The 13,314-nt window shown below is 39.3% G+C and overlaps 1 protein-coding gene across 1 annotated transcript in view; it reads right to left on the bottom strand.

Moving 5' to 3' along the window:
* SV2C (synaptic vesicle glycoprotein 2C) overlaps nucleotides 1–13,314 on the bottom strand; it is a 117,077-nt gene that overhangs the window by 86,533 nt on the left and 17,230 nt on the right. Inside the window, exon 2 of the mRNA XM_048291363.1 lies at nucleotides 270–973. Coding sequence (XP_048147320.1) covers nucleotides 270–849 — 580 coding nt within the window. The 5' untranslated portion in view covers nucleotides 850–973. The remainder of the gene's footprint in view (nucleotides 1–269; nucleotides 974–13,314) is intronic.

The following is a 13,314-nucleotide window of genomic DNA, read 5'->3' as shown; positions in this document are numbered from 1 at the left end:
AAGTTTTACTGTGGAGTCTTTCTCTTTAGTGATTTATTTACCGACTAAGAAAACAGTCACCTAAAAAATAAAATTACAGTATCCATTAAATTCTTTACTAATGTTAATCAATGTTAATTACCATTAATATTAAAACAATTTGTGGATTTCTTGTTTATATTCAAGACGGACGTATTTTTATATAAGCTTCTATGTTGACAAATACACATTTAGGCTTACTGTAAGCAAATATCTTAATAGCAAAAAGACAGAATGAAGACTTTACTTACCAAGCCATCCTGATCCAGAATTGGGTATACACATATCTGTTTCAGCACTGGGCAACACAAATCCAACCACAAACACTTCAACCCCATCAGCCATTAGGGCCATTCCCAACACAAAGAAGAGGGCCCACTGGAAACGACCATGGCCACATTCTTGTATTATCAATTCATATTGCTGTGCTAGCTCTTCTTCATCAGCTTTCCTCTCGGTTTCCAGTTCATGACGATCCTTGTATTCATCACGCATAGACTGACCTAAGGCCACCATGTCATCTTTACCCTGCCCCATGCTGGGGATTCCCTGATACTCCCCTTCATAAATTTCATCATCTTCATCATGTCCTTCAGTTGCTTCACTTGATCCTTCATCATCATTAGCTTCTACACCATAATTTCCTCCTTGGCCATAGTAATCATCGTCATCTTCCTCATCCTGGAATCGATTGTAGGACCTCTGCGTGTAGCCATCCTGGGCTTTGTCAACTGCTTTATTCACTTTCTTCACTGCTTGCCTCTTCACCTCTTTAGCAATATCTTTGGCCCCTTTCACTAGCGAAGTCCTATCTTTGTATGTGTCCTCCATCCTGTATCAAAGAAGGACTGCTGTTAAGCTGCAAATGCACCTGCCAAATATTGTTTGGAATGTCTATTGCGTGTTGGACATCAGTGGAAAAAGCCCAGGTACAAGTGAAATTGTAATATTCAACCTGCAAAATATAAGAGAAAAGAAGTTTATACTTCACTATTTTTAGATGTCTCTTCACACTGATACAGAATCATCCCAATCTTTAATTAAGCACTGGACATCAGAACACAGGATTTTGAATATAAAAACCTGTATTTTCTTCAAAGATACAAATATCACAGGTTACAAGGAAAATATGCTGAAGATAAATTTATTATCTCTTTCAGTTTTCAGAATTCAATTTTTTACTCTCTAGTCTCAGATACCAGGTTTTATTCTGAAAGAAACCAAGTAACTCCATGTATCATACATCTTATTGACTGTGTCCGCAGTGTCCGTTCCCATTTGAACTCCCTGTTTTGTAAGAAAGGGCTACACATACTAATTTTCTCTCAATGAGTTACCATGAAATATCTCTCCAGCCTGCTACTTAACACAAATCCTGCAGGAAGTTAATATTCCTCCCATCTGTATGTCTCGAAGCTGACTGAATTTGGCCAATGCATTCACAGTACATTCACACTGAGTCTTAGCAATATGAAATCCCACCCTAAAAAATTCAGTGCAGGGAGCTGTGTGCGTGGAAGTGGTGGGACTTCCACACTCTGGAGATTCCCAATACCAAAGTCATGGACAGACACATTTCTTTCTTTGCTATCTATACTGACAGTAGCAGAATGGAGCAACTGTGTATTATCAGCTAATGCATCTCAGGGTGTGTTAGTTCCCTAATGATAGCTCCCTAGCATGAGTTCCCACTAATCAAGCTGCATGTAGGCACCAAGACATTTCACCCCAGTCCTCCTCCCTGCTCCCCTGCTGTATCTCTCTGTCTTGTGCACCTCAAGGTAACAAATGCAGACACGAGTCAAGAGCAGTTTGCTTATTAGACTGAAGACTAACCATTCCCTTCTTCTCTGTGCAATTTTCAGGCATATTTGCAAAGCAATTTTATCACCATACATCTGCACTCTCACTAGGAGCAGGAGAAAGAAATGGCAGCAGTGTGCAAGCACACAGAAGGAAGAAATGCAGGATCATTCTTTGGCAACAGTCCATTGTTTGAACAGCTAAAATCAATTACAAAACTGCACCATTACTCATGTGTCTAAACTTAAGTGAGTGTGTGTGTGTGTGTGTGTGAATCTGGACACTGCAACAGATTGTAGAAGCCTCCCCTCTGGGAGAAAGCAGGCTAAAATTTCTGTATCAGTGCTTCTAAGAAAACACTGCCTGCTTCCTGCTTGGGGAAAAGGTTATTTTTAACCATGATCATTTTAATGATCTATTTTCCATCATTACCTCAGAAAAATGCAGTAACACAAATAAGGAGGCTGTGAGATATCATGCAGGAGTAAAAATGGGTGGAAATTTCTGAAGTTAATCCTATTACCCTTTCTAAAGCAGTGTGAACTGCCCTCAGAGCTTCATGGGAGAAGACCAGCGAATTGCTTTGAGAAGTTGTCCTTTATTTATTCTATTGCATATATTGTCTCCAGAAGTATACTCCAGACATGAGTTTTAGGACTGATAGTGTTTTGAGAGATAGGAAAAATTACAGACTGCATTAGATAAACAAAGGATGTGATTTTGACACAAGAAAATGAAGCCTCCAATCATATATACATGACTTTAGAAGCTAAAATATATTTCCCTAGCCCTTTAAAAATAGAAATTCACCTATAGTAGAAAACGTCTTTATTTTTAGTATCTTCCTTGAGATTAATTTCATACACTTTGAATGTTTCTCAGAGAAATCAGATGTGATGGCACTATTCAACTATTAATGGGAACTGAAGCATTTACTGGAAGAGAAATGCAGCCTTAAAAAAGCCATGATGTTATATTTATGACTGCAAACTGTAGCCTGAGTTTAGGTACATGATGATCCTTTTAAGTAGGTCATCCTGGTGAATGTTTTATGCCAAGGCAGTTTCTCTAATTCACTTTTCAGTTTTCAAGGTGCTCCTTAGAAGTTATCCCTTATGTGCTGAATTAGGTATCTGATCCTTACCTGTGTGTGGCTACAGTATCTACTAGCTGTTGGTGAACATGCAGTGCATCAAAACATTCACTGGATCTGCTGAAGCCTTCTACAAATACTTTCAAAATCTTCATGAACTCCTAACAGGTACTTTTCTGAGTGTTAATGAGTACAGTGTGTTACTAGATTTTAGGTAATTTTACAGAGTCCATGCAATCCATTTAACCTAAACACTGAATTCCTCTAATTCTTAGACTCATATTTGTTTATTTTTGTTTTTCCAGTGAGTACAGTCTTCTTTTAAGGATTTTTAGTTGTCAAATTCCCTATTACTGCAGGGTGTATCTATACAGAGCAAAGAAAGCAGGAATTTAGGAATACCAAATGAACAAAAAGTCCAAGGGTCAGCACTGATAAAACCATGCTTTGCTCTTCTGTAGAACACCTATCTCATGAGTTCAACAGACTCAAAAAAGACAAATTCGAAAAAGTAACAAAACTTATGCCACATTTTGTGATAAACCAGGTACATCAACAAGGAATTTCACCTGTTCAAACTCATTAGGAGCATAACTCTTCTGGCAAAAAACCTGCACGTAGACAGAGCAAAATTTCTGTCTGGGCAGAAATCAGAAATTTCTGTCTATCTTGCCTTAGTTTCCAAGCCAAATGCTTAATTTGAACACTGCTTTTTTAAACAGCTTTGTTTTCTCAATGAACTGAAATCTGTGCCTTAAGGTGATAAGTAGGAAGAGGAATAACTTACAGCCCATGCATGATAGCTTCCAACCCTTTCAATTATGTTGGACTGATTACTACAAGTAAGTAACTGGAAAGTCTGAAAGAGTAAGGATTAATGACTACCTGAGTAGCATAAAGCAGCAAAAGCAGAGATGATAGCCTAGCCATATACTCTTCTTTGTACCAAATGATTCATCCATCATGTTTGCTGGCTTTCACTAAACCAGACACCACATTCCTATTCAATTCCTTCAACTAAAACAAAAACAAAACAAAAAACCAAACCAAACCAAAACAAAACAAATCCCAGGAAAGTAGTGTTTCTACCAGAAATGGAAATACTACTTCAGGAAAGACCTACAAAAATATTTTTCCAAAACACTCAAAGATGCACACACAAAATAAAAATCAAGTTGTTCTTTTACTCTAATATTTATTCTAATATTTATTCTTTTCATTCTATTACATTCATAAATTTCAGTATATTTAGCATTTTGTCTAAATTGTGCTACATCTGAAATAAAGGTTGAACATCACAAACTAAACCAGTGGAATCCCATAAAGATATAAATCTATGATGAGTTAGAAAATTCATTCCCACAAAGACTGAGATCTTTGCTCAAGCTATGAGAAGACTCACTGGGTATTCCAAACAGTGATATTAACTATATGCATATCTTGAGATAATAAAGTCTTCAAATAGATCTGGAACTCACACTCAAATGTGCATTTCACATACTCCTGGGAATTTTGTATAGCATCTTTTCTGCTTTTCTCTTGAATCTGTAATTCCTTTCCAAAGGAAAAAAAACCAGTAAAACTCATTCCTAATCAAAGTTGATGTCTTTTTAAATGCGTATTTTTCTTGACATTTTAATTCTGGTTTTATTTTTGGTTTTCTGCTGCTTGTGCTGGTTTCTGCGCAAACAGGTGGTTTGTGTTTTCCAAGTTTCTGTTGCTAGAAATTGGTCATCATGTGAAGGCATAATCTTTGGTTAGATCATAACTACTTCCAATTTTACTACCTTGATGTGCCAAATGATTTTCTATCCTGGGTTAAATATAGGCACTTGAACTATGTTAATTCACAAGCAGATGATGCTACTGTCTTGCAAGTATTCTCAGTAATTCAAGAAATAAAACAACACACCCTTGAATTCACTGGGATACCTGCAAACTTCCTCCTCATCTCTTCATGTGCAAAGCCTTTGCTTATTTTTTCCAGGGTAGTACTTACTTCAGTATGACCTAATAAAGGATAGATTCCTCAGTTAAGGGTATTTATTTATAGAGTTATTAATTTATTTAAAATAAATAAGAACTGGCGTCAAAGATGGTGTGAAGCAGATTCATTTTGGGTAATGTTAACAGATTAAAAGATAAGTTTCTGTATTTTTAGTAAATTTTCTTTCTCTTCTATTGAGAGTCACATACCCATATTCTTCTAGCTCAAGCTGCAGTAGACAGGAATGTGTATAATACTGCAAGGCTGCAGTGCCACCACCCGTGGCAGTCTCCAACCCTCTCCGATTTGGATGTTAGTCTCACCACTTGTCCTGTACGAGCATTTGTCACTGCATCCTTTCTGCAGACACAACACACGTACACAAGATGAGCATGGAAATTCATTTATCTAGTACACATCAACGACCCTGAGCTCAGCATAGACAGGGTCTTCATGGTACACTGCCACCTTTTTCTTCCCATTTTACTACTTTCCTTCCTCATTAAACCAGCAGAGATTACTGTTTCTGCACCACATTCTCTACCTGCCCTGTTCCTCTTAAACTATTTAACTGATTTACTTAATTAGAAAAAAACAGGTGGAATTGCTTTTAGCCTGTTTTTACCTGAAATTTGATAAACTTTATCAGAAAAAGGGAACATATTTGCCTGAAACCAAAATGTATGTGGACATCGGCCTATAATAAAAAATGTTATCTTTAACTACCCCTTAGAGCCTCAAAGTAGAACCAAAACCAAATAATGCTAATAATTATTTCCATACAGTGCTTTTGATCTCAGGGCTAATTCTTCCTCACTTACAGCCGGATACATAAGCATGAAACCAGGATCTGCAAAAGCTCTGCTTAAAGCAGTACAAACCAAAAATCTAACAATGAAATCAGACTAAATACACATCTAAGACAAAAGCTATAAACTCTGTCCATTGAAAATTGGGAAATATTAACTGAATAATCTGTGATAAAAATTCAATAATATTATAAAAATAAATTCGCCAAGGGAGGCAGAGTGGGAAATTGTAGGTGCAAAGTTAGGAGGTGGACCATCCTTCACTTTGTACTTCCACTTTATTAGTCCTCCATGCATTACTTCTATGCTCTAAATACCTTTAAAAGAATATCCTGAAGAAGGGTGATGCCATTTATGAGCACCATTCCTTTAACATTGACATGGTCATGCCTAATTAATCTCATTCTTACTAGATATACTCAGTCTTCCAAACCCCTTTGATCCACAGTTCCACCTAAGGTCACAGACTGGACTGAAGATTCATCTATGCTCCACCCTCTCTTATTAAGCTTTCTTTTGACCTACAAAAAAGCTTTAATACTGACAGCAAGGGAAGATGTTATCCACTCTCTTGTTGTAATAACAATATCTAATTCCTTAGAATTAGACTTAGTTCAATGCACCCCTAACAGGCTAGACAGTGTTATGAAACTGATAGCCATATCTACTAATTAAATTGTAGCAACAAAACTGTAAAGACTCTACTATGGAGTGGTCCCTTCCTTCATTTTTTTTAAATCAAAAGCTTACTTTTCTAGGAAAAGGTGATTGAACAAAGCACAGGACATGCTTTGAGATGTCTTGCTGTCTTTCGCACAGTAAACTGTTCACAGAGAATAGCACATACAAAGAAAACTTTATTAATCTGTTGGTTTTAGTTTTGTTTTTGTTTTTTTAAAATCTGATGCTTGTTAGTTGTTTTGCCTTACTGTACATTAAATACCAGAGTTTTGATTGCTTTTATCAGTTTTGCAATCAATCTGATCACTATTTGGCTACTTCAAGTTTCTACATGTTTTTACCTGGCAAACACACACACACAAAAAATCTCATTAAAGACAAACTAGGATCATCTAACTGTCCTTCCAACAGTGTGGTTTTAATTTGTTCTTTGAATACTTGACTATGTTTCCTGTGGACTTCTTAAAAGAGCATTTCCAGGATCTGTGTTGAGTGGTGGCTAACACAAGTTGAACACATAAATTTGTTCAACAAGACTTGACAAAAATCAGACCACAATCCAGTCTGGATGACGTAAACTAAGTCTCATCAGTAAAAGTTAATGAGATTTCACACTGTACCCACATTACCTGAATGACTACCCAAATCTTAGGAAAGTTGAAATTTCATTATTTTTAAAAATTTATTTTTAAACAAACATATTTAAACATATATATGCACTTTTAAGGCTGCCTTAAAAGTAGGAAAAAAAAAAAACAACCATAAAGCCAAGGGCTATCTCTCTTCTCATACCTACTTCTCCTGAAAATTCACTTTCATCATCAGGATATGTGCTTCCTATGTACTTTGTACTTTTCAGTTGTCAGAATCACAGTGGAAAGCATCATCCTGCATTTCAATAATGAAGGAACAGAACAAAGCTGTTCAGCAAGCAAGTTTTCATTGCTCAATGTTAGCAATCAAAAAAAACCCTCTACCAAAAGCACACCAACTAACAATTTCTGTCTAATATCTTCCATTGTCGTGTTTGTTGCTGTTCAGAAAGCAGACGTCTTCTCTGAAAGTAAAGGCCCACCAGCAATTATGAATCATTTGAGATCAAAAGAAGGCAGAAAAAATTTCCACTCAAAAGAAGAAGAGAGAAACCAGGGGATAGGTATATAAAAAACCATAATTTAAATGCATCAAGACTGAAGTTCTAAGAACAATAGCCAAGGAGTCCTACCCTGGAAGTAAAATAAGAAAATAATGCACTGTGGAATGTCTCCAGGGAATAAAATCTGCAAATGCAACAGGACAAGCTTCAACCACTAAAGCAGCCATTTCTGAAATTGCTTTGCACAAATCTGTGATGTGCGGGTACTTTGAAACAGCAACTGTACAAATACTAGACTGACAGATGCCACAGAATAACACTGGAGCTTAGGGAAAATTCGGGAAGGTTGAAGGGCATCTTGTAGGGTAAACTGTATTACAGGCTGGAATTACGTGTCTTTCTTTTCTTCCCGAAATAAAAGATGCAAGCATTCTTTATATTTTAGGAGTAAATACAGGGTCACAGTTTCAGATCCCACTGGGAAAAATTTTCTGAAAACAGTCAGCTTTTCATTCTGCTGACTTTCTGCTGGGGCACACCATCCCTGCGCCTGCAGAATGAGAGTCTCAAGACTATTCTCAGTTCTGCCAATTTTGTCTTTATCTGATGCCAGTCTGTGTTGGCCTCCTCATGGGGAATCAGCTGCTGTGGTCAATAAACCCAGGTAAGACAGTAGTGGTTGCTTAGCGTAATGTTAAAAGGTACGTCAACATCCTGTTTTTTCATCCATGCTCCCTTCCAGTCACTTCGCCATTCACTCAAAGCACATATTATTTTTTCTTTATCTTTAACATCTGTTGCATTTTATTGTTTGTAACAGGATATGAAAAGTTGGGGGGAAAAAATCCTTTTTAAGAATTCCTCAGTTCTCATTTTCTTTGCTACATTTTCAGGATGCTGGTTGCTGAATTTGGTACTTCAATTTTATTTTCCTGTTTCACAGGCTTGACACCAGACTGATGCTAGATCTGAGAATCCCAAGCAGTCATGTTGACCCACTCCTCTTTCAGGGTAAGGTTGTCTTTCTTGAGCAAACAGACAAACTATATGTAATACTTTTTATGACTGAAAGCCTATTTCCTCATTGACCCTGAGAAAAAATCCTTATCCAAATATGTTGTGAAAATAGATAAATACTAAAATCAAGAATAACATCATAAGTTTTGCTGGTGAGGGACTGCTTCAACTATGGAATCTGAGAAGAAACTGAGCATACATCAGTTTGACCTAAAAAGTGAGGGGGAAAACAGAGTAATTTCAGGTGAAAATTAAAACAAAATGAGCCTGAATGGAAAACAAGAAGTACACCTATGAGTCTAGCTTAAAAAAAATAAAAGTTATACAGGTAAGGCTATGTATAACTCTATTAATAGACATACATAGTTAATATATTAGGCATACCTATGTTTACATGAAATGAAATCACAGAACCATAGGAATGGGTCAGATTGGGAGGGACCACAGTGGGTCACCTTGTCCAACCTCCCTGCTTAAGCTGGGCAACCCCAGAGTACATGGGATGCATCACAATTGCATCCAGATGGTTCTGGAGTATCTCCAGTGAGGGAGATTCCACAGCCTCCCTGGGCAATCTGTTCCAGTGCTCCGTCACCCACACAGTAAAGTGTTTTCTTATATTCAGGTGGAATTTCCTGTGCATTAGTGTCTGCCCATTGCCTCTTGTCCTACTGTGTGGCACTGCTGAGAAGAGCCTGGTCCATCCTCTTGGTACTGCCCATTCATAAACTGATACACACTGGTAAGATCCCCTCTCAGTCCTCTCCACGCTGAAGAGGCCCTGTTCCATTAGTAAGTGGAACCTCACTTGGAGCATCTTATAAGATCCAGTCCCCTCATCACCTTTGTCACCCTCCACTGAACTCACTCCAGGAGCTCCATGTCTCTCTTGTCCTGAGGAGTCCAGAACTGGACACAGCACTCCTGGGGAGACCTCGCTAGGGCTGAGTAAAGGAGCAGGTTCACCTTCCATGACCTGCTGGCAATGCCCTTCCTAATGCCCCCCAGGATACCATTGGCCTCCTTGGCCACCAGGACACTCTGCTGGCTCATGGACAGCTTGTGTCCACCAGGACCCGCAGGTCCTTCTCTGCAGAGCTGCCCCCCAGCAGGTCAGCCCCAGCCTGTGCTGGTGCCTGGGCTTGTTCCTCCCCAGGTGCAGGACCTGGCATTTGCCTTTGCTGAATTTCAGAAGGTTCTTCTCTGCCCATCTCTCCATCCTGTCAACATCCTTCTGAAGGGCTGCAGAGCACACCGGGGTGTTGGCCATTCCTCCCAGAGCTTGATACATTCCACACGTTTCAAGGACAACTCCACCATTGTCTCTCTAGTCTGTCCTTCCTAAGCAGCATGTAGCCCTTTGTGACAACATTCCAGTCATGTGAGCTGTCCCACCATGCTTCCTTTCACACAGTAAGATCAAAGCCCTGAGACTGCACAGACCTCTAATTCCTCCTGCTTGTTCCCCATACCACACCATTGTAGTTTAGCCCCAGCCAGCAGCCAAGCCCCACACAGCTGCTCACTCACTCCCCCGCTGGCAGGGTTGGGAAGAGAATCAGAAGAGTAAAAGCTGGAGAACTTGTGTGCTGAGATAAAGACAATTTAATGAGGAACGAAAAGGTCACAACACAAGCAAAACAAAACAAGGAATTAATTCACTTCTTCCATGGGCAGGCAGGTGTTCAGACATCTCAAAGAGAGCCGGGTCCCATTACCAGTAACAATTACTGAGGAAGACAAATGCCATCAACTCCAAATGTTCTCTCCACTCCTTCTTCTTCCCCCCCGTTTTTATACTGAGCAAGATGCTATGTGGTCTTCTGGGGTCAGCTGTCCCAGCTGTATCTCCTCCCAACTTAGTAACAAATCATAAGAAAAAACTAACTCTGGGTAGAAGAAAATCACAAGTTCCTTCAAAAAATAAATACTTGTATGTGGGGGGGGTGTATTGGTTTTGTGTGGCAAGTTTTTCATAGCAGGATGGCTACAGGGTTGACTTCTGTGAGAAGCTTCCAGCAGCTTCTCCCATGTCCAACAGTGCCAGCTGGCTGGAAGATGGATCTGCTGCTGGCCAAACCGAGACCATCAGTAATAGTGCTAGCACCTCTGGGATAATGGATTTAAGAAGGGTGAAAAAAGAAAACTGTGTAACTGCAGCTGGAGAACAGCAGAGTGAGAACCTGTGAGGGAACAGCTCTGCAGACACCAAGGTCAGAGGAGAAGGAGGGGCAGGAGGTGGTCCAGGCATTGGAGCTGATATCCGCCCGGGGCCCGTGGTGAAGACCATGATGAAGCAGCTGTGCCCCTGCAGCCCATGAAGAAGCAGAGATCCATCTGCAGCCCATTTAGAAGCCCACACTGGAGCAGGTGGATGCCACTGAAGGATTGTAATTGCATGGAGAGAACCTAAGCTGGAGTAGTCTTCTGGCAGGACCTGTGGCCCCATGGATAAAGGAGCCCATGCTGTAGCAGATTTACAGCAGGATTTGTGACCCCACAGGGAACTTGTGCTGGAGCGGTTTGTGAAGGATTGCAGCCTGTGGGAAGGACTCATGTTAAGGACATTCATGGAGAACTGTCTCCCGAGGGAGGAACCCCACACTGCATCAGGGGAAGAGTGTAAGGAGCCCTCCCCCTGAGAAGGAAGGAATGGCAGAGACAGCACTGACTGAAAGTCCCAGTTCCTATTCCCCTGCAATGAGGAAAGAGGCAGATAAAACTGGGAGTGAAGTTGAGTCTGTGAAGAAGGGTGGGGTGAAAGGGAGTGGTTTACTATTTATTTTAATTTCTCTTTTTTGTAATCTGATTTTATTTGCAATAAAGTAATATCCTCAAGTCAAGTCTATTTTGTCTGTGATAGAACTCCAGTAGCTGCCTGGAGTCATGTCTCCCTGTCCTTATCTCAACACGTGAGATTTTCATTACATATTCTCTCCCCCATCCACCTGAGGAGGAAAGTGATACAGCAGCTTGGTGACCACCTGGCATTCATAGAGGGCCATACCACCACAGTGCCATGTGGACTTTTATTTGGACCTTGTTATTCCCCTAGTGCTAGGAAGCAATGAAGGAAATGAAGAAACAAAGCATTCTCTGGTAACTGTTTTAATAAAGAGGTATATTATTGCCATATCTCATAAATCCATCAAAATAAATACACCAAAATGGAAATTTAAGATGGGGAATGTATTCTCTGAATTAAATTAATATTTACGTAGTTTAGGTTTAGGTCACTTCCTTAACTCTGCACATATGGACATAAGGATTCAGGTGAATAACAGGCCAAACACATTCCACCATGACAGCTGGGTCACTTTAGGAGGAATGCTGCCCACTGGTTGAGGGGAATATTTCCCCTCTGTGTGGCCACACTGACTACCACATCCAAGTTCATGCACCTCACCACCATCACAATCTGGAGAGGATAACTGGAGTGGTTAGAGGTCTGGGATGCATGATGCACAAGGAGAGTAAGCCTTTTTTTGCCCAGTCTTCAGAGGAGAAATCTTAAGGAGAAATCTATTCACCATCTCCCACTATCTAATGAGGGATTAAAAAGACAATGAGGAGACGTTCTTTTCAGAGGTAAAGGACAAAAGAAAAGAGAAAAAGCTGCAACTTGCAGCAAGGGAAATTCCAGACAGGTCTAAGGAAGAAATTCTTCATGGTAAATCTCCAGACTACACAGCTACACAGAGGAACACCAGGATTCTCAGCATTCGGGGTGTTCAAAACCTAACTGTACAAGACTCTGAACTTTTTAAATCCAGATCTGAGACTTGATAACCTCCAAATTACTTATCCACCCAAATTACTCTATCGTTCTGACACATTAAAAAAAAGGTCAATTTTCCCACATTAAATGAAGAGCTCTATTTTTATAAATGAAAATTAAGCATCAAGTGCTGAAAGTGTCAGTGTGCAAATATATCTTTCACAGAATAACTAAAAAGGTTTAGAATCCAGTCTGGTAAACTAGAGAAAGAGTAAAGGACACCTCAGCAGACTGTGGGAGACAGGTGACTATTTAGGTCCCTATTTAGTTAGCTAGAACTGGTTAAGCAACAATCGCCCATATGAGAAAAGAAAACAGTCTTCTGTTTTCATACAAATTTCATTTTGGAGAAGCGCTGGGCAAAGATGTCAGAGCTGCACAGATCTGAAACATGTATCAGATTTTTGTCACATCCTTGTCACCTGCTATAAAAATGCCAACATTTTTATGATTTTGCTCTAGTTCAAAATGTTTGATCTCTAGTTAGTTTGAAATGCAAAAAAATTTGCCACTATTCCTGCTATTTTTGCTCTGTTTTGAAAAGTAAAATTAGATCACAGATAGCATTTATGTTTCTTGTTGCAAATTAATTAGGGTATATAGGAAATATGTAACAACTGCTTTAGACTATTAATGTTCAAAGGTGCAAGAATTTCCTTTAAGATGAGCTCCTTAGATAAACTACACAGGCAGACTATTTAATAATTTTCTTTTTCCTGCTTTGAAATAGAGGCAATTTAAACACAGAAAAATTAGATCACTTGCTGAACTTGACATGGGCAGGTATAAAAATATGGTTTTAAATTAGTATTTGGTAATTTCAACACATTGCTCTTTGAGCAGTGTTTTTCCATAAACTTACTACTTCTGAGAGAAAACAACTTGGAAAAATCCAGACTCAAAATAGAAAGCTGTGTAACTGGAAAAGTAAAAGCTGTATGTGTCAGGAGCAGATCATGACACAGAATGAGGCCATAGCAAAGTTGATAAGGATTATACTTGCACATAAGAAGTAACAATGACTTTCAGATT

This window comes from Corvus hawaiiensis, chromosome Z (assembly GCF_020740725.1).
Source record: "Corvus hawaiiensis isolate bCorHaw1 chromosome Z, bCorHaw1.pri.cur, whole genome shotgun sequence".
NCBI classification, from domain to species: Eukaryota; Metazoa; Chordata; class Aves; order Passeriformes; family Corvidae; genus Corvus; species Corvus hawaiiensis.
Note: the sequence above shows the minus strand (reverse complement) of the source record. Positions and strands in the feature narration are given on the sequence as shown.